The sequence below is a fragment of the Epinephelus moara genome, chromosome 14, assembly GCF_006386435.1.
Source record: "Epinephelus moara isolate mb chromosome 14, YSFRI_EMoa_1.0, whole genome shotgun sequence".
NCBI lineage: Eukaryota > Metazoa > Chordata > Actinopteri > Perciformes > Serranidae > Epinephelus > Epinephelus moara.
The window spans coordinates 33,177,198-33,204,105 of NC_065519.1; the positions used below are offsets into that span (position 1 = coordinate 33,177,198).

The window sequence follows — 26,908 nt, forward strand, 5'->3', positions numbered from 1 at the left end:
TGTCTCCATAATTATATTATTCATGTTGAATTTGTTGTGCATGGAGCAAACTCATCAGAGGCCTCCGGGGATAACAGAGCATTGGAATGTAACTGGAAGTCAAGTTTAGTTGGTTATCAGTGTTTTCTATAACACTGTACATATGACATACATTGGTAATGTTTTAAATACAGTAAATATATAAATGCAAAATATACCTTAATTTATTGCAACCTTGATTGTACAGCACAATCCATATGCAATAATCTCTAAATACCTGACCAAACTCCTGTGATGTGTCATTTTAAACATTAACAGAACTTTTATTTGAAGATGAACTTAACATTAAGAAAATAAATTTGCGACTATGCAATTTAAATTACTTGTAAACTATAGATAATTCTGTAGAAGTTTAGATGTGAAATTTAAATCAGATTTATTGCAATTGCTATAAATAGTTGCGATTTTAGTGGGAATGGGAACATCTGGAATATGATTTGAAGGCTGGCTGTGACATCTCAATGCTATGTTGTGATACATTTTGCCTTTTATCAAAAAACAAAGCAGCTCATGTAATTTGGATATTGCAGTTGGCCATATTGCAATTTTGATAATGTTTCAAATAATTAGGCTGCCCATATAACATCTCTGAATTCTGAATAAATATTCATATGCTGCTTTCCCCTAATTCATGAAAATACAGATGATACATACTGACTTGGAGAATATCAACTCAGTGTTTGTGGTAATAAGAAATGCCCTACTTTGAACTATATGTTTTAATATCATTCATATTATGGTATGGCTAATTGACAGATAAAGTAACTTTCATAGAAATTTGTTCTGATACACAGTGACAACAGACCTTTTTCACAGCAGACATTTTGACATGTCAAAACAGGAAAATCATGGGTGTAACATAAGATGTTAATGTTGGCTCCATTCCACTTGGGTAAACCATTAACTGGGTTCTTGTATTCCACATGCTGACAAAGTGACATTTCTTTGTGGGACACTTATTGGAACAAAGCCATCATTAATGTTTTTTGTTATACAAACACAAATCTGCTGTGAGACAGACCTATTAACCTCTCTGCAACTTTCCATTTTTGGAATAAGACCATTAGTCAAACAGATTATTGTGGTGAATCATAACTGAACTTCACTGGCTGTCCTGTGGACTGCAAGATTTCCATCTTTAAAGCTATTGTTTTGAACCAAAAGCAACAAGCAACCCATGTTTTTGATCTTGTTACACTGACTTACACTTGGCTTTGCCTTCAGAAATGTAGCTTATTATGGCCTCTTGTGTTCTGTCTCTAAAGAAAGAAGTTGTAAGTAAAATGAGACACACCTGGGCTTATGCTCACTATATAGAGGGTATGATGTCACCATTTGTAGAGGTTGCCACAGTCACTGCCCCCCGTGCTGGAAACATGAGGAACAAGCTGTTATACAATTGACTGTCAAACTAATTTAGGGAGAGCTGCAGCACAGGTCTTTACAGACTGCTAACAGTTGAAGATGAGGCAAAATTGAGCAACATTTTGTGGTTGTGTGACACCTCTAGTCCAACCACAATTTTCTTATAGTCTTGTTGAGAATTTGTTGAGGTCATTGTGGTTTTAACCAGGCAGGCAAATCCTGCTTGACTAAGCAGTGCGAGCAAATTTTTAAGGTTGGCTCTTTTATGGTTGTATGCACCTGTCGCCTCTAAATATTTCTCAGTTTTACAGCAGTTGTACTACAGAGAGTGAAGCAGATCATCATACGTCATCTATTACCGGTGTTTTTATACAAGCCTCAATGCACCCTGTGGTCAGTGATGTGGTAGAGAGATACAGAGGTTGTGCAGTACATTCCTTCCAGTCCAGTACAGAAGTGCTCTTTAGTGTGATCAATAGTCATTTTATTAGCAGAATATATACTCTGGTGTTAAGTCCTCTTTGATCAAGGCAGCTTTGGTGGTATGGCCTCCATATTAGTTCCTGCATGAGCCACTACTTCCTTTTTATATGCTGTGTTTAGGCCCTGTAAAGCACTCTGTAAACACTGTAATGGAAAACTGCTAAATATTTCATTCTTATTTGGGAGATTAATGCTTGCAAAGAGCTGAGGCTGGAGGCTCTCCTTGGTCTGGCACTACTTTGACTATAATGTAAACCGTCAATGTGCTCACTATATGCCTTGCTGTCAGTCAGCGTCTTCATCACCAAAGATACATTTAACAGAGACGCCACAAAGTACGTATAAAACAAACTTTTAATTGTAAAACCCACCCACATCATCAACAAGAAAGACACATACATACCTGACACATTAACATCAACTGTCAAAAAAATATTGATGTGAATATTTAACATCCCCAACACCTTAATCTTTAAAAACATCTGTTTATAAAATCAATTTTATTAAATGGCAGTTTGCTCATCGTCTTTTGTAAACAGTGGGATGTGTCTATGAAGATTCAGCGGCAGGGTATCATTGGAAGGAAGGACATGGTTTGGTTCCTTCCCTGTCTGTACAATTATCATCATCATCATCGTCACAGTAGGCTTTTTAAAAAAAAATCCTGACAATTCCTACGCAGCCATATAAAAACCAGTAATAATGCAAACATGGATTTTACTTTAAAAAGTGAGCAACATATAGACAGAGAAGAGGTAGATGTGAGAAGAAGAGAATGTAACAGTAATACCTGTTGAATACCAACTTTAAAGGGATGCCTTGGTATTTTAACTTTTCGTATGTTCTGTCCCTCAGTTATTACAAAATAATTTTGTTAATGCAGTTACCATGACTCATTACATTATTGATTACGGTTTGCAGTTGCAGTGATGTAATGGTAAACTGACTTTATTTTATGATCCGCATAAAAATAACCAGCTCTGTTAACAAAAATATATTGAAAATGCCCTGGTATCCCAAAAACACTGTATATGGTCAAACAGATCTACTGAAATACCCCTATTATTGCTATGTGCTTATCACCACTTACCAACAGAGTCGGTGGTATGAGGAAGTCCATTGGCAGTTTGAAAAGGGTGAGTTAATGTCTAACATGTCAGTGTCCAGTAGAAATACAATACCTCCATGAATTTGGATTATAGATTATATTCAGATGGACACTAACATTTTAGGCTTTAACTTACCTTAACGTCCACATACCACTATCTCCAAATCTAAGTATTATTCCTTTCTGAATGTACTACAAAGTCTGTTGTGGTCACTAATGCACACAGGATCTTGAGAGTATCTCTTGCCTTATCTTTCATTTTGAATACTACTACCACTGAGTTTGTCTCAACCACAGTCACTGCAACCAAACTGTGACTCTGTGACTAATAATGCAAGAAAAAGAATGTGACAATGAAGCTGACTTAAAAGTAGGCACTGTGTGCTGGATGCTTTGAAACAACAAAACTGTACAAAGTGTCATATGATCACCAACTAACTATTCAAAACAGCTTAACAAAAAGTATAATTAGTCTCATACAAGACATTTGAACTGATCCACAATAAAAAAAAAAGGTACAAAAATTTAAAATATCTCATGGCACAACTGACCAAAATCTCAATGCTTACAATTACACACAATTACATGGAGCCTGTGAAACCTTCTCCTTGACCTTGTCACTGAGCATATAAGGGTTCTGACATCCTGGTTTAAATACTCCACAAAGGAAAACCTTCTACACGCTAAGGTATCCCAAAATAAATGCTCAAATTTACATGTTTGCAAAGGCTCTTGAACTGCTGGTGATTACAGCGCTGCAAACAATTGTGAAAACTCAACGTAGCTTGTGGTGTGTTTGTTAAATGGTGTCCATGTCAGATAACAAAGTTTGCTAGCTGTAAAACATGTTTACCAAATCTAGGCAACAGTTTACTCAGGGTGTTAACAAGGTTGTACAAAAATTTTAAGTTCAGCTGGAATGCCAGCTGACACTGCCACAATCAAAGTCAAACACAATGCTTGATTTTGGTCACGTTCCCACTCATTTTGTGTGTAAAGACAATGGCACTATCACCAAATACAGGATTCTGGGAGGCGATAATTTCAAACCTTACAATCCAAAATGTAAAACCTTTTTTAATACAAACAGTCTTAATCTAATCCTCAGTGGACAAACTATAAATATCATAGTCTGAAATGGTGTACTACACATGTAAACATGATTTAAATCATGTTTCAACACTGTTTCACTTTCAAGCCAGGAGTCATGTCTTGTGCCACTTTGAGTATTAGCCCTCTATTTAGAAGATATGATGATAAAATTGAAAAATAAAATATATGCCAGTTTGTGTCACACACATGCTCTGTAATGTGGCTCTTTCTTTGCTACTGAACAGTTCCAAGACATCAGTCAATAAAACCCTGATTTCATTAGTTTGTGTCCAGTGACACATCAGTGGCTTCAACACCTTGAAAACAACACAAATCTGGGGCACACAGTCATTCCAAAAATAACTTCTCACAGTGAAATGAAATGTGATGAAGACTGGGATTAGTTTCAGTGGCTTCAGCAGACATCAGTCTTTAAAAACCTGTACAGGTTGAAATCTGGGCATCACACTTTTCCTTACAACTGTCCATTAAGAGGGAAACCTTCTTGTACCTCTCCACTGAGTAAACAGAAACCAACACTGATACAGACAGAAACAACAACAAAAAAGTAAATGAATGCTTCTATTCCTGTTTGTTCTCTAAAGGGGTTCAAACCCATGAGTCCTTATTGTGTGTGCCTGCTGGCACAAGAGGCAGCTTACCGACTGGTGTCACTGTTAGCTGAGGAGTGTAGTGGATTGTGGGAAGATTCAAAGAATGTTCATGCTTGTCATATATATGTTTGCATCTATTGTGCATGTGTTTGTGATCCTGGTGTGTTTGAGTATTCCCATTGTGGGACTGAGTGTGTGTGTGTGTGACACTGCATGTGTGTGTGTGTGTGTGTGTGTGTGTGTGTGTGTGTGTGTGTTCCTCAGCAGTTAAGAATGGGTCTGCTCCTGTCTGGTCTGAATGGGAACACAGGGCTGTCAGAGTCGGCCTTCCCTCTGTGGGGACCCAGAGTAGCCACAGCCTGGAAGACAACACACACAGCTGTTAAACGTTGCCTTCACACACAGACTAATGCCACCTAAGGGACAAAGACACAGCTTTGATTATCAACAAACATTTGCACACCTTTCTGATAGCTGTCCAGTCCTCCAGGATGTCCAAGTCAGGTAGCATGTAAACAATATATGGGCGTGAGTGGAGTCAAGGACAGTGCCACACAATTCCAAATATAAGACACCATCTAGATACCAGCATTTGGGATATACAGAAGCAGTATAAAAACTAAGTAGTATCAATGTGAACAGTAACAGAGGTTTTAACAGCAGAAGGATATCAGACACCACTGAAGGTCGTCTCCTCTTCTTATCTGGACTTAAAGCGTCTCTCCTCTTCTTCCTTCCTGAAAGCTCATCATTCCACAACTCTGATAGAGGGACACAGAGAGACAAACAGATTACAATGTTTTGTGCATGCGTGTAGTGTGTTCCTAATACTGTAATAAAATGTATGGATATGCACATGCATGACAACTGTGTTTTGAGTGTGTCACCTGATGTAATATCTATGCTGTGCCTGTCTTCCTCCAGTCTTCTAATTTTCTCCTCCAGTTCACTCTGTACTGTGTCGAACAGCAGCAGCTTCTCACTCTGCACACACGTGCGCGCGCGCACGCGCACACACACACACACACACACACACACACACACACACACACACACACACAAACATAAGCATAATATAACACACAAGCATGCATCTGAATACATACATACTCCATCACAAATCACATAGATCGAATAACAGAAAAAAATAGATCATCACAGCAATAACTCTTTATAAGACATTTGGGAATTAAAATGTGTGTGTGTCTGACCTCCCAGTGCTGGCATGCTGCCTGGATCTCACACTCATACTTGTTCTTCACAGACTCCAGACACAACTCTCTGTAGATACCTGACAAACACAAAGGATAACACAAAATGAGAGACTAAATAAGGGGACCAGAGTGTATCAGACTTCATGAAGTGTTTCTGGCTGTGTGTTGAAGTTACCTGCCACTTTGGTGCGGACCTGCATGTTCTCTAGCAGTACAGCCAGAGGCTCCAGATATTCTGCTGCCCGCCCAGCCTCCACCTCTGCCAGCTTGCTGTTCACCTGACTAAGACGCTCACGATACAGCCTGCGGACAAACACATGTGGGATTAGAGCCACAACTAATTCTTATTGATGCCATTTTCAAATTTCAAAGTCAATAGATAAACGTAAAAAAAAAAATCATTTTAGTCTCACTGGTCTTTGAGATCTGTGAACTGTTTCTCCAGGTTGGACATTTCATCGAGACACTCCATCCTCCTCCGCTCACAGTCCTCCTCATCCATTTCTGGAACATGATAAAGACAAACATCTCTTCTTGGTTCCATATTATGAGAGTGATGGGGGAAAGAAACTGCTCAGGAGCTGATATGGAAGCAAAACCTGGCTGACACATATTTCTGCAGATAACTCATTGACTGGGAATGTCCAGTCAAACCTTGAACAGCAACTACTTTTTCTCTACACTTAAATCCTGCTTCTTTTAATGAAAATCATTAACATAATTAAAAACAAATGGTGTGCTCATATTCTTCTGTGTAAGACTTTCTCACCAGAGCTGTCTCCATCCTCAGAGACAGAGGAGGTGTCAGAATCTTCCTCCTCTGAGCTGGACGCGTCTTGCTCGTGCTCTTCCACCTCCATCTCCTCTGCTGTGCTCTCCTTCTTCTCCCGATCACGGTGCCCCGGCATGGTAGCAGGTTTACTCCAGACTGGTAGTGTTAGATAGAAAAACAGTCAGGCTTTATTGAACCTGCAACAGATACAGCTGTGTGCTTTTGATATATTAGTTAATTCCATTTATCCAGTTTTAAGCCTATTGACATATGTGCATGACAACTGAAACGTGGCTTGACTTGGCTGTTCAAAGTAATTACATATAATTGTAAATGACTTGTTGATGTACAAACTTATTTTACTTCTTTCACCTGATATGGTTATGAAAGTTCTGAAAAAAATCATTAAAGGGTCGTAGGATGATGTTAATCCATCCACATAACTGTGTAATAGCCCCATTTGTCAAATGCAGATAGTGGTGTGGGGAAACCGCCGAATATCAATTTCTACTGGACTATGTTTTCTACATATTTGTCTTTTAATTCAGCTGTTTTTTATTACGGTTCAATTTGGAAAATGACATGATAATACCGTGGGATGTACTGTTACGTCAATGTATATTCCTGAACACAAGAATTAACCCATACGGTAGATGGTTATATCTTATTGCTTGAGATAGTTTGTTAAATGTTACTCACCCAAAGCAATTTTAATTCACTAAGAAATGTAGCTGTTTGCCTTTTAAATAATCAAATTACACAAGACAAATAACAAGTGACAACACATTATGTTAGCATTACGTTAGCATGTTAGCATGGCAGTATAATTAGTTAGCAAGCAAGACTAGCACGACTTGTTACAAAAAAATATAAAATAGGAATCTCGAAAATAAATAAAAACTTACAAGATGGGGGGATGCAGGACGTTTGCGAGAATGTTTTAAGAAAACCAAAAAAGCTTGAAGTTATTTTTTACTCGGTTACAATTTCACTCGTGTGTCCCTGCTAGGCTAAAAACAAATCTCTGTAGGGCGCTCTTATTTGTGTATGGAGCTGTAGTTTTCTGCATCGCCAATGTTCTCTTAACTAACAGGCCAATAGCCAGCCGTACACTACGTTACCCAGGATTCAACCCTGTTGCCTCAGTTGGAGAGCTCGAGCACAACTGTCGAAAGGCGTTTTAAACTTAACCGTCGTAAATTTAGAAACGCCGTTTGTGTCAGAAATATGTTGCAGTTTTGTAACATTCGCATATTATATAGTTCAAACGGGATAGTCAAAGTTTGCTTATTGTTGAACTGTTTTGACGTTGGATTTATCTGGTATCCATTATTTTGTTTTCCCTCCTCCCTCCTCCGCCATGATGTTTTCTAAGTGAACAGCGGAGCTAGCTAACCAGCTAGTTTAACGTTAGCCGTCAGGCTGCAGACTGTTGTGGAAGGGAGGTGCGATGGATGGATGCTTTGCCCCGCTCCGTTTTACATATATTTTTTAGTAAAGCAGAATGCGCCGACAACATTTACTAAGTGATATACTCCGCGCTGTTGCGGAGGGCTGCTAACTCGCAGCGCTACGTTAATACATGACCAAGGAGCAACGATTTTTGGTTATAGTTTGAAGATTAACGCTAGCTGAGGCTGTTTAAGTGGCTACACAGCTAGCTCCTCCTTGCTGTCTACCATCGCATTCTTGTGTCTCCTGCCCCAGGAATGTTTTCCAAAAAGCCTCATGGGGACGTTAAGAAATCAACACAGAAAGTGTTGGACCCAAAGAAGGACGTGTTGACGAGGCTGAAACATCTCAGAATAGTCATAGGTAAGTTAAGAATAATTATTAAGCAGCTAACAGGTTAGCTCATACGTGCCAGTCTGTGGATACAGGGAATGCCACACCAAACTGCTCTCGGAAATCACGGAATGTCAAAGTTGTCTTGCATGTAAACAGAGGCGCAGCCCTTTTATAACAAACTAGAGACTATTTCAGATTTTTTAAGTATCTATTGATCAATTCGGCAACTCACCTGTAGTCCACTGCAAAACACTTGATCACTTGTTCTAATTGTTTTACAGTCGTTCGTCTTTATTATCGTTATTGGGATTTTTTCTTATTCCATTAACGTTATAATGATATCGACGGACAGTTATGAGCCTTGTTATATCGACTAAAAGTGAAATGTGTTTTAAAGTAAATGGGGCTAGCTGTGTCCGCTGCCAACTGAATCTGTCGAGGTATACGAGGGTTTAAAGGCGTGCTTTACACTGTGTGAGTGGCAGTTCCATTACAATGTCAAATTTTTGAATGGATTTCGACTTAAGGTTTCTGAATGGAGAAGAATCCCATTTTATATGATTACTACTATGTGATAACGTGTGTATGAAGCTGTCTGCAAAAGATTTCAGTGATGCGTTTTTAGCCAGGTTGTTTTGATTGTACCAGGGGTGTGCCCGAGTTCTGGATAAGGACCTGACGTTTGAGAAAGGTCTTTTTTTAACATATGTTAAGATGTGTTACAGCTCAGAACCAAGTGCAATGTTTTGATTGTGTGTGGGAGTAAGGATGATGTTAGGGTAATGGGTATGAATAAGTGATGGATTTGTGAGTGCGTTTTGTGATTTACGCCTGTGTGTATCTTTCACTGGCACGCACTTGCCCTCACACATGTACACACCCACAAACACACAAACACTGACCGGGGAGGGAAACAGCCTCTACTATTTCCTCTCTATAGCCAGTACAGTAGCTCAACTTCCTGTTTCTATTGTAAGAGCTACTGGACTCTATGTTTGTGTGCGTGTGTGCATGTGTGTGTGTGACACAGAGAGAAAGGGGTGTGCCCCTCATTGTGCTCAATGGGGAATACAAGACCTTGATAACAATCACACTGACGCACACACACAAACAGACTTGCAGTCACATTGTTTGAGAAGGAACTCTCAGACAGTTGAACAACAGCAAACCACATAGTTTTAACGATCACGGTGCCAGACCACCACTTGGAGAAAATGCATATGGGCACTATTAGTTGCAGCGCTGATGTGAACTGGAGCAATGCCACGTTGGAGAGCAAGCAGGCTAAAAAAATACACCCCACAGCAAGAATCACTTGGCCAGCGGCCATGTTGCTGATGATGTTCTTGTAGCTGTCACTCTCGTAAAAAACTGACTGACCAGCTTTTACCCTAAAACAAGACCCTCTCCTGGAAACACACAAAGAGTGAGCACTAAAAGTGTTGGATAGTTTGTGTTTTTTTGTTTGTTTGTGTGTTTTATTTTTGTAATATTGTAGTTCATACTTGATCTTAAAGACTAATTCAGCAAGAAGCTATTGCATCAGTTTGCAATTCCTTTGATGTAATCAGGTTAAGTAACTGATCTTAAGGCCTGTTTGGCTCTGCCAGATCCTGGAACAAATAGCTAGCTCCACGGTTGTGTTTAGGATTATGACTAAGCCTTGATTACATTTATATTGAGGTTAAGAATCTAGCCATTGTCTAAATAAGATAGTATTGTGTTTACAAGCTGTATAGCTCAGTCGATAATGACAGAAAATGCCACCTCTGTAACACATTACAAGGTCAGGATTTCCTTCCATTATCTGACCCTACAATGGTGATTCCTTAAGGAACTTGTTTTGCCTAAATGTTTGCATAGTATAATTAAGGTAATCAGAAAATACCTTTTTAAGGGCATTTTCATATTTAGTTTATGGTTGTACACTGTGTAAAAACAGAAAACTGAACATTACAGAAACCTCAGAGAAAAGCAGATCATTTTTATAGCTCTCCAGTTCACACTTGTTGACTGTGGCATGGAGCAGCAGGTAAATGTAGTACTAGTCATCATCTGAGGTCTAAACCAAAGTAGCATTCAGTGCTGCTGTGTCAGTGCATGTGAAGAGTGACTTCATAATTTGCAATGGGTTTTGTAGGAAATGGCTTCTGTGCGGCAGCTATGGAGGTGGCATGTGTAATGGGGTATTGAGAACTGTTGTGTTAAAGATGTCAGTCTGCGGAGGAAAAGATAGAAAATCACTCAGCTAGGCCACTAAGACCTTACAAGGGCAACCACTATGGCATACAACATAGACGGCCTCTGTGTGTGTGTGAGTGTGTGTGTGTGTGTGTGTGTGTGTGTGTGTGTGTGTGTGTGTGTCAGTGTCAGAGTTCTTTTAGACTTCATATAAACAAACCCAAAGACTATTACCAGAGGCTCTTAAGGGTTTGTGTGCATGAGCTTGTGTGTGTCAGTGCAGAGCCTAAAAGTTCTACATGCTTTAGTATTTTCTTTCACTTTTGACCCTGAACTATAGAGGTGGTTGTATTCTCAGTATGAGCGTGTGCTTTTATCTCTGAGCCTGAACATCTCCGCTCAAATGACAGCCAGGGGTGTTAAGGCGGAGATTCAGTCCAGAACACATAAAGGTAAACTTCACATCCTTTAGAGCAGTGTATCTGTGAAACTGTAGCAGGGACCCAGGCTGGGCTGTGGGTCTGTTTTACCACAGGTTGACATGACACAAGTGTATTTAGAGAACCTAGATGCTGCAGTGAGGTTACATTGCTCAAATATATTTCCTGTGATGAAAAGTCACAAGTGCTGGGTCTTCACAGCAGGTTTTTTTCTTAGTGTTATAGGTGTGTTTTAGGGTTGCAACAGTTATTTTCAGTGTTAATTTATCTGTTGATTATTTTTTAGATTAGTTGCTAAGTTGTTTGGTCTATAAAATGTTAGACGTAGTGAAAAATGTCAATCGTGTTTCTCAGAGCCCAAGATGACCACCTGAAGTGTCTTGTTTTGTCCACAACCCATAGATATTCAGTTTACAGTCATAAAAAAAACCCCAGAAAGTATTCACCTTTAAGAAGCTGGAATTAGAGAACACTGACTTTTTTTTTTTTTTCTTAAGAAAATTACTCAAACCGATTAATCAATTATCAAATTAGTTGACAATTAATTTAATAGTTGACAACTAACTGATTAATTGTTGCAGCTCTAATGTGTTTTAGACTTCTAACTCTGAAACAATTAGAAAATAGCCTTTAATGGGTTTATCTGTTTATTTAGAAAGACTCATTGCTTAGATATATTGTCAAGTTGTCCGACTCTACGCTGATGTTTTTATCGTTGTATGTTTTAATGTTATATTTTAGTTTTTCTCTGGCTGCATACAAAAATAAACAGAGAGATGTGGGGTCAAGTGGAGAAGCACATTTGATGTTTTGTATGCATGATAAAGTGAAGTTTTATGCAGGTGTGTTGTAGTAATGAAAACAAGGATGGTCGCATTGCAACTGTTTTCAATATGAGACAGTTGACCTTTCTGGAGGAATCGAGGACAAGTTTGTGAACAGTTTAAAGTTAACCTTGGTGTTCTTCTCCTGAGAGTGTGTGTGTCTTAGTTAATTGTCAACTTTATTTCCCCTCTCATTTTCCAGAAAATGCAGAGCCGTCAGAGCTGAAACAGTTCTTCGACCAGAACTACTCCCATATCTACTATGTCTTCTTTGAGAACTTTGTCACCATTGAGGTCAGCCTCAAGCAAAAAGGTACGTTTTTCTCACTGCCAACCAAACAATAAAGCTCTGATTAGTCTGCTTTTACAGTGTAGAAATAAAGCAATATATCATTGTTATTTAGCCATATCATTGTGCTCTATTTAAGCTAGTCTGTGTGTTTCAGGTCATAAGTCTCAGAGGGAGGAGCTGGACTCAATTCTCTTCATCTTTGAGGTAATAAAATATTGTTGCAAATTTCCAATGAAAATTGAAGTCAATAGAAAACTCTTTACTAAAACCTTGTTGCAACATGACATCAGAATAGAGCTCTGACATTATGTGAAGCGTTTGTGATTCCATGAACTCTAACTTTCTGTAGGTGGTCTGGATCAGTACCACAGCACAAGCTGGCATTGACCCCAGAATAAGACCACTGGTATTTAGCAACACTGACTGGGTGGTGCCTAGAGTAGCCAGGATAAGATAGCAGAGTCAGTATGTGTGTGTTACTGACCTCCATTTGGCCCCACGCACTTTAAATTCAGAACAAGGCTGGGCAAAGCACAAGTTCAGTGAGCACTCAGACAAAAGAATGTGCTGCTTAATATAGGTTTTCCTTGAGAGGTGTTAGGTAGAATAAAGATGGACAATAAACAGACTTCACAGAGTTATTGATTACTTAGGAATGTCATACTGACTGAAAGCTTTTTTTTTCTCTAGAAAATACTCCAGCTCCTGCCAGAGAGAATCCAGAGCCGATGGCAGTTCCACAGCATCGGTAACTAACACAAAACCACTGTCAGCCCCTCTCTTGCAACACATGTTACAGTTTATCTCTTTACATGTGCGCAGCAGATCAGATCATCCCAGCAAGCTACGTGTTGAATCAAGTTTGACTAGTTTTTAGACGTAATAGCCTCTCACGTGATAAAATACATGCAGGGTAAGAGGACAAAAGCTGCACTACAACATGCTGTGCAATCTTCTCTTTTCAAAGTTTTGGTTCTGGTTGGTCTCTAACATTACAATAAATACTCTTTACATTAGTGCTGTGGTATCAAAGTGTAAAGCTTCACTGACACCTCAAAGGATCAGTAGGGCCTGTATGTGTTTATATTGCCCTTAAAATGTCTTTACTGCAGTGTGGCAACTGTTTATTTGTCCTATGAAATCAGTTTTTAATGTTACTGGATCTGGCTACCCTTATAGTTACTATGCACTGTATTTTGAAATGCAAGGCTCACATGTGTTTCTCTCTCAGGGCTGATCCTCAAAAAGCTGTTGCACACTGGGAATTCTCTGAAGGTACCACTCTGATTTGCTGTTGACTCATGCTACGTTCACATTACAGGGCTTAATGCTCAATTCAGATTTTTTTCCCCCGCAGATCTGATCCCTAAACTGTTCACATTCATGTTTGAAGCGACATATGTCTGACATCAGTGTAAACGAATCTCTGCCCTGAAACGCCTGCATGTAACCAAAAATGTCATACAATAACAACAACAAGAAATGTCACATTTGTGAGACAGGCATTTGGGGAAAAAATGAATGCCGTTGCAGAGCAAGCGTTCATCTCCTGAATGATTTTTTTGTGAAGGTCAGATGACAGTTCCTCTTATATTGAGGATGAGGGTGAGAAGAGGAAGCAATGCAAAAGCCATAGATACAGCTCTATTACCAGCTATTACTGGTAGTTCTGTGGAGAGAGAGGTGTGGGTGTGGCCAGGGGAGGAATCAGGAGTTGTGCAGCACTGACGTGCAGGGTTTCATTGAGGAATAGTTCCTCCAAAACTTAAGCATGTCCAGGGCTACATTCCAATGTCTCTGTCACCGCCTCACGACAAGGCTGTTGCAGCATGCAGGCAAGCTGTCCCCATCAAAAAACGTGTGGCAGTCAGGCTGTATTGGCTGGAGACTCGGGCAGACTATCACAGCAACGGTACAGCTACGGCAGCCTTCTGTCATTTCAGTAGACCGCTTCGACACATATGGTGAATGATCTGCGCCTGCACTGTGAAGTATGACTTTAAAAAAAAAACCTGGATATATAGAAAAACACACATTAATTCCAAAATCAGATCTTTTTCACATGAGAGCAAGAAGTCAGATTTGGGCCACATTTGCTTGTAATGTGAATGTAGCCCCTGTTACCTGTCTGCCATAGCCCCTAGATCCTAATCCTCCCTGCTTCCTTAAATGACAAGTACAGCCTCTTCTTAAATTAAAGTCTTAATTTAAAGAAAACATAAATGCTGTAAGTAACATGTACTAATTTGGATTCTCTTCTCCATGTCTCATCTACATTGTAGATCCGTCGTGAAGGTGTGCGCTTGTTCTTGCTGTGGATGCAGGCGTTGCAGAGTAATGCGGAGCGTGAGCAGCTCTGCATGTTCGCCTGTTTGATTCCTGGCTTCCCAGCTCCGCTCTGCCATGGGACCCCACGCACCCTGGACACTCTGATTAACCCGCCGCTAAGTTTAACAGAGAGTTAGTCAAAGAAACACACACACACACACACACCACAATTTAAACAGAGATTAGACAAATGACATCATATTTTGCAGTATTCATTATGAATTTAACATTAAATGATCCCGCTCTCCCCCCTGCAGCTCAGGTAACCCCGGAAGAGATCACTCCATTGGTTCCTCCCCAGTCAGGTGACAAGAACCAGGAAGACCTCACTGCTTACTTTTTAGAAGCGCTACTCAAATACATGGTAAACCAGGTATTATCATCATTCCTTACTAACACAGCTAACACTACATAACTACACTTTGTACATGTTATGATGCCTCACTAATGCCACTAATGCATAAACAAATATATTTGAGAAACCAGGTGTTATTTACTGACATTATCATATATATAGAAACTTGATGCTAGATGAAATATTCATGCAATCCCTTACTGTTCTTTTATTTCCTCTTCTTGCTGCTATCACACAGACACATATGCACATAGACATACATGCATTCATACACACACTGATAACATTCTCCCCTAAAACAATGGTGCTCTTCTCCGCCTGACCCTATTTTGTGTGCGTAATGCTCGCTTTATAACACAAGCTTGTTTGTCTTTGTGTGTGTGTGTGTGTGTGTGTGTGTGTGTCTGTGTTTGTGTATTCACCAGGCCAAGTCTCTTGAGTGGCGTTGTAAAGAGAACCATGAACGTGGCTTCAGCTTCCTCTTTGGTCACTTCAGGAAGTTTTACCTTCCTCACATCTTCCCCAACTTCGCCATGGAAACCAGCCTCTATAACCCAATACTGGGTCAGTAACATTAGATCTGAAATAGCTACCTGATTCTGTAAACCTAATAGCCTATTAGAACACACTGAACAGTATTGTTGTGTTATTGTAACCAAAGACTACATTAATATAGATTTTCCCCTTTCCCTGCAGATGTGCCTCCGATGCGTCCTAAGCCCTACTACAGCGTGGTGCGCAGGGAACAAGACGGGAGTGAAACAGTGTACTGCACCAAGGAAAGCTTCCTTCAGGCCCGAGTCATCTTCATCCGCTGGCTGGTGTCTTTCTGGCTCGAGCCACGACCCAATGCACACACACACATCCCAGGAACAGAGGGAGAAAACGTCCCTAAGAACATACAGGTCAGCACATACTGTACATATTTTGCTAAAAGACAGGGTGGTTCAAGTCACCGAAAAGTTCCTCTCTTTTCTCAATTAAGTAAAAAGTCCAAGATGCGGTCAGAAATGAATGACAAAATTTATCGTCACAAATATTTATATGGGACAGTCTTTTTTTTTTTTAAATTGTTTTCTCACCTCACTTTATGACCCAAATTTTCACCTCCAGCGAGCAGCAGCCGGACTGGCAGCTCGCTCTGCAGGCAGCTCAGACGACAGCGGTGGAGGTGGGATTCGGTCTGACAGCCACCTGGAAGGTAGTGGGTGCTCATCTGGATCGGGTGGAGGCAGCATGGGGCTCTCTGGGGGTCCAGGGACTGGAGGGGAGCCTGAACAAAGCCACTCCAACACATCCACGCTGACAGAGAGGGAGCCCAGCTCCTCCTCACTCTGCTCCATCGATGAAGAGCAGCTGACAGACATGGAGGTGGTGAGGAGAGTACTGACCAGCTCCAGAACCAATGTCAACTTCATCACTGAGATCTTTAGACAGGTGACAGAGAAATAATTTTCTTCAGGGAGTTGGGTTGTTGTGTAACTGATGGTTCTAGTGTGTCAAACCATTAATGTAAGTTTGTGCCTGCAGTTGGAGTGGATCTAGGTGTAATTTTGCTAATATTGGAATTTATTTTTTTTGTTATTAACACAGTATGTCCATGAACAAGTCACTCAATGTTTTACGTCTATCTTTCTTTATCTATTTATAGGCGTTTCTCCTTCCCATGTGTGAAGCTGCAGCGATGCGTAAAGTGGTCCGTGTTTACCAGGAGTGGATCTCCATGGAGGACAGGCCAGTGTTTATGAAGGAGCCAGAAGAGGGCCCCTATCCCACAACCAGCAGCCTGGATTCGGGCTCTCAGCTCGGAGACAAGGAGGATGAGGTGAGAAATTACCTCAATTCAGTAGTGTAATCTTGAAATGTTTAAAATAAAGGTAGGCCAGACAGATCAGAACAGACCTTTATATAGTGATTTACTATATCTAAATGCCCACTGACAGAGGGATTCTGACAGAAAAGAAAGACTGGTTTAATTTACAGGGTAAGGCAGCAGACTTCAAGGTGGGGTGTCACTTTAAGAGTCCAGGGCTTGTAAGACAGGCAGGCTCTAAAGGAGTACTTCACGCCCCAAATGATCATTTTTATATTAATTACTCACTCTGTGTTACAATGAATTGATGAAGAAAATCTTGTTTTTCTCACATGCCTCCACAGTTGACTAAGAATCCCAAAACTGAGGAATTCCTAATAAATTTAAGTCATGGAGATTGTGCTTAACAATAGCAAAATTATATCAAAAAATCTGTTTACAAACTCTTTCACAGCTTGTGCAGTGTAATTCGAGTCTTATTTATTCAGTACTTCCTAAACACATGCATTTTTCTCTAAAACCTCACTATTTAAAACACTTAAGCACAAACATAGCAGGTGTTCTACTTGTCTGTGTGTAAGACTGTTTATGGAAGTGTTTTAATAGTAAGGTTTTAGTGAAAATGCATGTATTTGGCAAGTACTGGGCGTACGACTACACAAATGAGACTTGGATTATACTAGTTACTGTATATGATCATACTGGTTGCATGAGAGTTTGTAAAGGGATGTTTTGATATAGTTTTGCTGCTGTTAAACTTGGACCCTGAATGACTTCAATTTATCGATAATTTTAGTCTGTGTTTAGAGTATCTGAAATGCAAATGATCATTTGGGGAGTGTTGTGTTCCCTTAAGAGAAGAGAATGTGTGCATTTGCCTGTATATGTTTAGCTATTTTTACTTTATCATAATTGTGTGTGTGTTTTTTCCCTCTCTCTTCCTCAGGGAATGAACAAGGCTGTTGACAGTGAATTACTGGAGTACAACGTTCATGCTGGAGTTCAGACTACACTACAGGTATGGTCAACACACACCATCTGCCCATTTCATATACGCACAAATGTCTCATTGGTGCAGTGACATCTTAACTGTTCGTGCTTAACTTTATATAATCATCCATAAAAATTGTTTGTGGACCCATTTTGCATCCTAACTGCCTGTCTCCTTTCTAGGTATTTATCACCCACTCCTCCAATGTTTTCCTATTGGAGCCAGCCAATGACATCAAGATCCTTTTGGAGGAGCATGTCGACATGTGCAAGCGAGTCCTGAACATCTACCGCAGCCTTGTCATGCATGAGACCATGGACCAGAAAACATGGTAAACTAAAAACTGAGCTGCACAGACACCAGATACACAATAAATCACACCTGTTACTGTGGACTAGGACACACTTTGATGCAGCGTCTAAATACATTGCAGTAAAAGATTTGTCTCTTCTGCTTGCTTTTGAATGTGTTTGTTTGTAGGGAGCAGGTGCTACTGGTTCTACTGAGGGTAACGGAGTCAGTGATGAAAAGACCTCCATCCATCATGCCCCAGGGCAAGAAGAGCAACACACTGTCAGGCAGACTGGCTGGACCTATCTTTCAGGTACATTAATATCATTTTATCAAACTGGCCAAATATTTTCCTCTTGGGTGCCAAACATTCAGCTATTTGATTATCTGTGTGGTAGAGGGAGACAGAGTTGTCTCTGTGGTACCTGGAAAAAAGAAACAAATGTATGAATAGGAACACTGTTGCAGTCATGATAAGATTACTGTTGTCTACAGCAACACAGCTTCCGGGTGATAGACTGGCATGTGGAGCTCTAAATGCTCAACATGTAGTTGGGTACAAAGACAGATATAACAAAGATGTATTTTTTCTAATATCAGTCAGAATTATGTAGAAGTACATGATGCATCCATGCAGATGTTGTAATCATCTATTGAAGGAGTAGTATATTTGAATATAATCTTAGGCTCTCAAGTATCCAGCTGTCTTTATATATTCAGAATACAGATATGTTAGTAAACACAAGTCCTGCTTATGATGTTAATATTTACCAAAAGTTATTTTCAGAACACCAAAATGAAGTTTAGTGTTCAGGTACAATCCAGACGACTTGTATTTAGTTTCAGTGAGTATCAGTGAGAGCTTTTCTAGTACAACTTTTATCATTTCTTTCCCCTCTCTGCACAGACACTGATAGTAGCCTGGATTAAGGGGAACTTAAACGTCTACATCAGCAGAGAACTGTGGGACGACCTCCTCTCTGTCCTCTCCTCTCTTACCTGCTGGGACGAACTGGTCACTGAGTGGTCTCTCACCATGGAGACCTTGACCAAGGTACTCAAAGTGATCATCACCACCATGCGTAAGCCTGGAGGGGATCACGCATTTGGTTGTGTGTATGTGTGTGAGTGAGTCTGTGACACAGAATTTCAAAATATAAGCTTAACCTAAAGAGGATGTTATTGATCAGTGTTTTCACTTTTAATTAATGATACTTGATCATTGATCATTGAATGGTTATATCGACCCAGATTGATGATTACACACCCACTCTTAACCAGGCGGAAGGGGCCACAGTTTTCTGGAAATCATCTCAGCTAAAAACAACAAGCCTGACTGTCTGTTGCAGGCCACATTTTGGCCGTAGTTGTGGCTTAAAAACTGACATCCAGAGAAACATTTGGTTTTATTTTGAACCAGAGCATCTGCAGATTAATTCCATGACCGATAGGATCCACTAAAGTAAGGCAAGATATGAGATGACGAAATCACCACTTTCATCATACTCGCTGCCATCTTGACTGTAAGGAAGCCAGGAGGCACAGTTCCACGATACACAGCAGTGTGGCTACCTGGTTTTGTACTGTCCTCTGCACAGCGTCATACCACACCAGGAGTGTTTCAGAAATGGGGCGTTTTGCCTGCTTGATTAATACTAGACTTGTGGATTTTGTTGATTTGGTCATTCTCATGTGCTCTGCCATTAATGTTGACTGGATTACATTGAGACCTATCATACCCATATATCCATTCTGCCTCGGCATATGAAAAATCAGCTTTTTGCCTTAAGTACTAATCCAAGACAACAGTTTCGGTGCTGCTATGTTAACCATTATTGTAACATAAACACATGTTTGAGCAGTGTGTCTTTGTGCCTCAGGTTTTGGCCAGGAACCTGTACAGTGTTGATCTGAATGAGCTGCCTCTGGACAAACTCAGTGAACAAAAACAGAAGAAACATAAAGGAAAAGGTTTGTCTGTCACCAGAGACATGCAGGACTTCTTAACAACAACATCTGTACCCTAGAATTTTTCTTTTATCTGTACATAGTTACAGATAAAAGAAAAAAAGCACAATGTCTCAAAATAAGTAACATTAAATCTGCATTAAGAAATGATGTCCCACTCCATCCATCTACACCAGGTATAGGTTCAGAGGGCCAGCGGCAGATTGTGGATCGATCCTTCTCTAAAGGCTGGAGCAGAGACCAACCAGGTCAGGCAGCAGCCATGAGGCAGCGGAGCGCCACCACCGCTGGCTCACCAGGCATTGAAAAGGCCAGGAGTATTGTCCGCCAGAAAACTGTAGGTCAGTATAACTCCACTTACACGACTGTCCTCCTCCGGTGTTAATGAGCTACAAATTTAAAGGACAGAAAATTATGCTATTAGTCATATTGATAGCACAGACTCCCAGGCACTGTTCTGTGTATTTGTTTTAAACTGTCTGGTGTGTGTTTATGTTAATGTTGAAGAGGAACACCACTGGGGGAAAAAAAACTAGCACCCTGGTTTTCCTCAGAGTGCTTAATAAGATGGCTTCTCTTTCTTCTCAAGTCACTTTTATTTAACTTGACATCTCCTGCCTGTCTGTCTGACAGGAAGTCGCGGTGCATGCTTACTGTCATTCCTCCTCCTCAGTAGAGTCTTGTTTATGCAAAGCCTTCAACTGTGGCCACTGGTGTGAAAGAAACGGTCATAACACCACAGTGAAATACCAGTACTAGCTTAGAGCAAGATGATGACAGCTCATGCACATGGATTTTCTTTAATTGCTTAAAAGGCATGCATCAATGAGGATCTTTCAAACTAAAATACACACAACCAAATTTTTTTTTATTCACGTGTCTCCTGTCACAAGTTGTTAACTTTTCATTTATCACAATATGGTACTTGTTTCAATAAATGAGGTTCTGCTCCAGTTGTCAGAGATGATATACGCATAACCTGACAGAGTGGGATACAAGAAATGATACATTTTTGTGGATACCATAGTGGCCTCTAAGAAGCAACCAAATAAAAGAATACTGTTAGCAGGGTCCACATAATATATTTAATACCCCACATTTTTTGACCAAATGCCTTTATTGATATTGCAAGGATATTGTAGAGTTGACTATTAGTGCCCTGACAAAATATTTACACAGGGAAATTTTTGATAAATTATTATCAGTTATGTGGATGTAATGACTCAGTGGTTAAAGGCAAATATTGAAACAGCTGGAACAGTCTAGTATGTTGAGAAAATTACTTCACTTTAGTGTAATGCAGCCTTTCAAATCAGGAAAAGACAACACTAAAGATATTAAGATATTCAAAATCTTAAGGCAGTATCTAGTCCCATATCACAATATTGATGTAACTTGCTGGGATTAACAGCTTTTCTGGACCTGCAAGCTGTGTTGTATGTGGTTCAGCACCACTTTTACAAGTTTTAGCATTTCTAACTTTGCTTTTCCTGTCAGAAATAAGCCTGCACATGCTAACCAACATTCCTGCAAGTGTGCAGTTGTTTTGTCGCATTTTTTCAGTTGCATATTCATCTGTTAATATACATAAAATGACATAGACTTGGTCAAACTTGCAGACAATCTCATTTTGTTGTGACTGCAAGTAATCAGTAGATCTGGCTAGCATTAACAATAATGCTCCTGGGGATTGTAGTCTTAAGAGGAGATTTAAACTGTAGAGTGCCAAGCTGCCACCAGTCCCTCACTGTCTCACTGTCTTTCCTCCAGAGCTAACCCTGTCTTACACTTCCTTAACCTTCCTTCTCTTTCCCTTTACGTCCACCCTTGAACCATCCTCTTTTCTACACTGTCCTGCTGCCTGTCTTTTCATTAATTTCTTGTCTTTCTCTTTTTATGCTTTGTCTCGTCCCCATAAATATTTTTTTTCTAATATTTACTTGTACATACCTTATTTCTTTTTACCGGCATTGCTCCGGCTTTTACCATCTTTCTCTCTATCTATTGTTTTTATTTTCTCTGGTGTTACTTTTGACGTCGTTGTTTTTACCCCCTTTCACTTTTCCATCCTTTCCCATACATCCACCTTTCTTCCACTCACCTTTTCACTTTACTTTTCACTTCAACAATACCCCTTTCCCCACTTGCTTCCTTCTTTCTTTGCCTTCTCCGCCTCTCTTCCTCCCTTTTCTGTCTCACACTCTTCCCCCCCTTATTCTGTCTCTTCTACCTGTTCTTCCCACCCTCTTCAGCCCTGCGTAGCTGCTCTACGGGGGACTCTCTGCTGTCCTCAGCCTTTATCCGCAGTGCTAAGAGTGCTCCTGCTCTGGCTCCGCCTCTTCCTGTCCTCCTACACCACCACCACCCTTTACTACCCACCCTTGCCGACCAGCTGGCAGGTACTCACTCCTTGCACTACCTGTCTGCCTGGAAACTTAACTTGTCTCTACGTCTGTCCGAAACTGGAACTATATGCCTGTCCTCTCGTCTCTGTCAGTTTGTCTGACTCTCTGTTTGTCATCACTGAAGCAACAGTTTGCATGTGCTCCCTCAGGAATCATATAGTCCTTCACTTTTTTTACCTGTAACTGGTGACAGTGTGATTTTGAGAAATCCTTGGACATCAAAAATGCATCATTCTCCCTAAAGCTGTGTAATAATCTCATCAGCATTGCTTGAAATTTTGCATGCGACAAATGGACAATCCCCACAGCCCCCCAAAATGACATATGGTTATTGTTGTGGTTTTGACATTTTGTGGTACATTTGATTTTGCTTTGTGCGGGAATGAAATTTCGCCAAGCAGATACCGAAGAACAACATCCATCAGTCTTTGTTCAAAAATATTTCACTAACTAATTGATATAAATTGTATTTTTACAGGAAGCATGGAGCACCTTATGTGTCTGTTTCTGCTGACATGTCTGCATGAAACTTGACCCAGCAATTTTCCTGTTTGCTTGCTTGTTTCTCTACATCTTTTACTTATCTGCCTGCCTGCACACATGCATGTCCCTCTGTCTTTACTTTAGCTTTTTCTGCTTGCACTATTTTCTGCCTGATACAAGCATTTATCTCCCCTTTGTTTCTGTGCCCTTATTGTTTACCTCCCTATCACAGATGTTATGTGATGACCCATGTGATGCCATGTATTCTCAGGGTGGCATTTAATTCAACTCCTCCTCTTCATTTCTGTTGGCGATGGTGATGATTTTACTTCATCATATCCTCCCCTAGGGGGATTTTCCTTACTGTTGTTTTACTTATTGTTTCCTTTTGGTGTGTGTTTTGTGGTGGTCTCTTAAAGATGAGAACATCTCTCTAAAAGTTACCATTTATTCGCAATTGACATCTGATCAAAGTGAAAACTGCCAAATGGGCATAACAAATGTTACTACAGAAGAGGCAAATACCAAGTGCGATAGAGTTGGCTTTTTGTACAGTTTTAAAACTACAGCTATGTGATTAAGATTTGCTAATAAGGGTTTGTTGAAGGTGGCAGTGCTGTTTGGGCTGAGAAAGCCATGTGTAATGTGAGGTAAAGGAGGTTGTTGGGTCGGTGCACGGAGCAGTGAGAGCTGTTATTCAGGAAGTGTCTCTGGGACGCCAGAGATCACTGTCTAGCCTCCTGGGGGTGTCGTGGGACTAACTAGACGAAACACTGGTGAAAGGAGGTTCCCACCCGATGACCCCAAAGACGTGTTAGTTATCACTGCTCACTGGTCTGTATAGTTAAGCCTTGCCATAATAGCTTATCATAGGGCTTAGGAGGTTATTCACTGAGCGCTGATCCTTTATCTAGAGCACAAATTTCTTGTGTTTATTTGAACTCATGATGTATGTAATACCCTGAATGATCTCAAGTTGTAAATACGAGTAAAGCAAACATTTAAAGGGGTGATGGTCTTCTTGGTAGACACTGTTTGCTGGTTGAGATTGATGAAGTTGTCATTAACTGTCTCAGCCACCATAAATGCTGCTCTGAATCCAATTTACATCGTATCTCACCAGGCTGAGTCAACTATTGAGCACGATGTGGTGACTTAGCAGTATACCGTGCAGGAATTGTTGTTTATTGTTTGTAAATACAACATTTAAACTTGCCCCCTCCTCCTTCCACCGCTTGTAGGTACACTACAAGCTACTGTTGTAGGAACTTTACATATGTTGTCATGGAAAAGCAGATATTTTAGCAAGCTAAGGAAGATAACCGTCTGCACTTACCTGTCCAACAGAAAACAGGCCAACTCTGCATCATCACCATCCTCTCCATCAGTGTTCGCCAGCGACAGTGAAAACTGATTCCTCAGATTCACTCTGGATTTGGAACGAGCATTGTCCCCTTGCTGTTTCGCCTATATATTTAGGTTTTGATGGTGCTGTGCTTCCTCTTTGATGTGTGTTGCATGTGAAAATCTATTATGCAAAGTATTGGTCTTTTATTTTTTATCTTTATGTTGTGGCTCGATATGTTTGCAGATTTTTTTTTTCTTGTGGGTCATTGTTCATTTAGAAGTGTGTTTATGTCTGTATATGTGCATTTACCATAATCAACTCCCATTTACCCCTCCACTAACTGCACTCCCCTTTCTTCATCTTCCCTTAATAATCAGACCTTGAGGACCCGCCAATCACGCTGACATCCCGCACCTCTCGGATGCGCCACTCTTCCCAGAGCGACGAGGCACCTCCCACCTCCTGTTCTGAGGTCTTCCAGGGAGTGGCCTGTGACCTGGATGGCCCGGCTCCTTCTTCCCTTGCAAGGAGCAGCAGTGCCTCTGACATCATGGAGCCTTTCATCGCAGAGCGGGTCAAAGGTGAAGGCCCACAGAGGGATCCTACCTCGATTCCAACTCCCCCTCACCACCACTCCACAACTTCTTCCTTACTTGTAGCCAACAGCCACGCAGCTCAACCACTCCCACACACCCCCACCTCCCCCTCTCCTACCCCTCTAACCTTCTCCAATGGTGTTGTGTCCTCATCCTTAGAGGGACAAGATGATGGTAGTGGTTATGACCAGTTCTGGCACCAGATTGGCTCTCGAAGCCAAGGTTCTGGTACGGATTGGGTGAGCGACTGGGATTCTGCTTTCACCTTTTCATCTGAAAAGGACTTAGATGTAGAGGAGGGTGAAATGGGGGCTGGGGTAGAGGAGGATGATTTAATCTCCTCTATTAGGGACTACCTCACTAACAAAGGAGGTGAGAGGAAGGAGGAGGCAAGAGAGAGAGATAGTCCTGGTCATTTACTAGAAAACAGTGTGGTAACTTTACCTGTACCTGTTCAAACAGGGGTTGCTAGAACACATATGGAACACATGGGGCATGTAGCAGAGGCAAGAGAGGAAAGAGAGACTTGTAAAGAGGACAGACAGGTAAGTAAATCAGTGAGACATAGCAGTGTGGATTCAGCAGAGGAGAATGAAGCAGAGCAGCGAAGCATCTATGAGTGCCTGGAGTTGCAGTGTCAGTGGCCGTCACCCAATGCTAGAGGGAGTGCTAGCTTAGAAAGACACACTGGGGAGAAAAAGGGAGGAGGAAATACAGGAAAAGCAGAAGGATGGGAAGGGAAATATGATGGATGGAGGGAAAGAGGAGAAGGGAAACAGGGTGATAAAGACGCAGCAGCAAGTGAGAGGTCTGTTTTCATTAAACAAGACACTAACACAGTAGAATCTAGCACTGAGTCAAATCAAACACCCCAAACTTCAGACCAAACTAAGGCCAAGATGTCCCGTAGTAGCAACAAGAGACACCATTCTGGGGGTGTTCATGTCAGCTTTCGGCCCTCGACTGAGTCAGTCCAGTTCCACAACCCCCTTGAGAGTAAAGAGGCCCACTGGAAAGCAAGGCTGCGCCGCCTCAGTCACTTCCACACTCACAGCCACTCAGCTGGGGAGAGGCCTGGGGCTGGAGCTGGGTTAGGGTCAGGTGCGAAGCTGGCAGCAGGAGGATCAGGTAAGTTTGGCTCTGTGGCTGGGATTAGCCATAGAGCAGGTGCACATGAGAAATTAGCCTCTGGGACTGTTTCGGATAACAGCGGGGCAGGGAACGCAGCAATGTCGGGAGGTCTTGAAAACAGGGCTGGGACTGGAGGGGACAAGGACAGGCAACATCCTGGATCCTGTGTGGGATCCATCCTGGGCTCTGAGGCTCACTCAGAGGTATTATCAAGCAATTCAGGTGTGCGCGGCCGCTTGGGTCGCTCCGCCTTGCGATCCCGAGCCTCCCGCTCACGGTCCCAGGAGCCTGGCAGCACTGCCTCACGACACCACCAGGGGGCTCTTCTTGGTGGCGTCTATAAGACTGTTGTTCACGCTCTGTCTTCAAAGCCACGGCCCCGAGGTCAGGGGTCATCCCAAGGCTCATCGCCACAACGGCAGAGCCGGGCTGCCATGGGTGACGCATCGCTCAGAGACCTCTACTCCCATGTCCTGGGCTACTTTGGGCGAAAGACGACAACGCCAGGTGAGGATTGCAACGAATGAAGTGCTCACAAAGGACACAACAGATAAAACAACAACTTTGGAAAGAAATTCTCATCAACACACAAACACCAACAGCTCTCTTTTCCTTTTTGGCTGTTTAACTGGTTTGTTATGGAATGATATTTTTTGGCTGACACTCATCATCTTGCTGCTGGACTGAAATTCAAACTCCCTTTTGATGTGTTTCCTCTTGAACGTAGCCCCTCCTCCAGCCTGCCTCCTGTCAAGGACCCCACCCCTCCCCTCCCATACCTTCCCACCTGTTCCTCCACTGCAGAAGCCCCCTCCCTCCTCCTCCCTTCCTCTTTCTTCTAAGGGCTTTGGGACTTTAACCTCCTCTCCTCTTTTCCCTCTTCTCCACATCCTCCTCCCTTTCCTCGATGTTGCATGCGGCCTCCTTGTGCCTCCTTCACCTCCTCCCTGGACTTCGGCCCCTCTTCAGCTGCACAGGAGGAAACAA

General features: G+C 41.4%; 2 protein-coding genes across 5 annotated transcripts in view; one reads left to right on the forward strand and one right to left on the reverse strand.

The window, feature by feature from the left end:
* Positions 1 to 2,223: 2,223 nt before the first annotated feature.
* Positions 2,224 to 7,745, reverse strand: brms1la (BRMS1 like transcriptional repressor a). The gene is made up of 9 exons (XM_050062545.1): positions 7,593 to 7,745; positions 6,685 to 6,843; positions 6,329 to 6,419; positions 6,091 to 6,218; positions 5,913 to 5,992; positions 5,589 to 5,685; positions 5,373 to 5,462; positions 5,165 to 5,229; positions 2,224 to 5,060 (listed from the first exon to the last, which is right to left on the reverse strand). Exons 2-9 carry the CDS (start codon positions 6,821 to 6,823, stop codon positions 4,962 to 4,964), a joined length of 789 nt encoding a protein of 262 aa, XP_049918502.1. The 5' UTR covers positions 6,824 to 6,843; positions 7,593 to 7,745; the 3' UTR covers positions 2,224 to 4,961.
* Positions 7,746 to 7,885: 140 nt separating this feature from the next.
* The window catches only part of ralgapa1 (Ral GTPase activating protein catalytic subunit alpha 1), a 78,451-nt gene continuing 59,428 nt past the window's right edge, over positions 7,886 to 26,908 (forward strand). For 2 of the 4 annotated variants that reach the window (XM_050062538.1, XM_050062540.1), the window contains exons 1-18: positions 7,886 to 8,502; positions 12,123 to 12,233; positions 12,367 to 12,416; positions 12,903 to 12,960; positions 13,444 to 13,487; positions 14,495 to 14,672; positions 14,798 to 14,913; positions 15,321 to 15,459; positions 15,592 to 15,800; positions 16,009 to 16,332; positions 16,547 to 16,720; positions 17,655 to 17,726; positions 17,882 to 18,030; positions 18,180 to 18,303; positions 18,898 to 19,044; positions 19,871 to 19,961; positions 20,135 to 20,299; positions 24,572 to 26,428. In XM_050062538.1, coding sequence (XP_049918495.1) covers positions 8,397 to 8,502; positions 12,123 to 12,233; positions 12,367 to 12,416; positions 12,903 to 12,960; positions 13,444 to 13,487; positions 14,495 to 14,672; positions 14,798 to 14,913; positions 15,321 to 15,459; positions 15,592 to 15,800; positions 16,009 to 16,332; positions 16,547 to 16,720; positions 17,655 to 17,726; positions 17,882 to 18,030; positions 18,180 to 18,303; positions 18,898 to 19,044; positions 19,871 to 19,961; positions 20,135 to 20,299; positions 24,572 to 26,428 — 4,114 coding nt within the window. In that variant the 5' untranslated portion in view covers positions 7,886 to 8,396. The remainder of the gene's footprint in view (positions 8,503 to 12,122; positions 12,234 to 12,366; positions 12,417 to 12,902; positions 12,961 to 13,443; positions 13,488 to 14,494; positions 14,673 to 14,797; positions 14,914 to 15,320; positions 15,460 to 15,591; positions 15,801 to 16,008; positions 16,333 to 16,546; positions 16,721 to 17,654; positions 17,727 to 17,881; positions 18,031 to 18,179; positions 18,304 to 18,897; positions 19,045 to 19,870; positions 19,962 to 20,134; positions 20,300 to 24,571; positions 26,429 to 26,908) is intronic. The other 2 variants (XM_050062542.1, XM_050062539.1) reach the window with 2 other exon arrangements.

Excerpts from the sequence above, each read along its gene's own strand:
- brms1la (XM_050062545.1), bottom strand. The coding sequence starts at position 6,823 with ATGCCGGGGCACCGTGATCGGGAGAAGAAGGAGAGCACAGCAGAGGAG. Across the intron at positions 5,686-5,912 it reads CAGCATGCCAGCACTGGGAG|AGTGAGAAGCTGCTGCTGTT; the intron begins GTCAGACACACA and ends ACGTGTGTGCAG. Across the intron at positions 5,463-5,588 it reads CAGCATAGATATTACATCAG|AGTTGTGGAATGATGAGCTT; the intron begins GTGACACACTCA and ends TCCCTCTATCAG.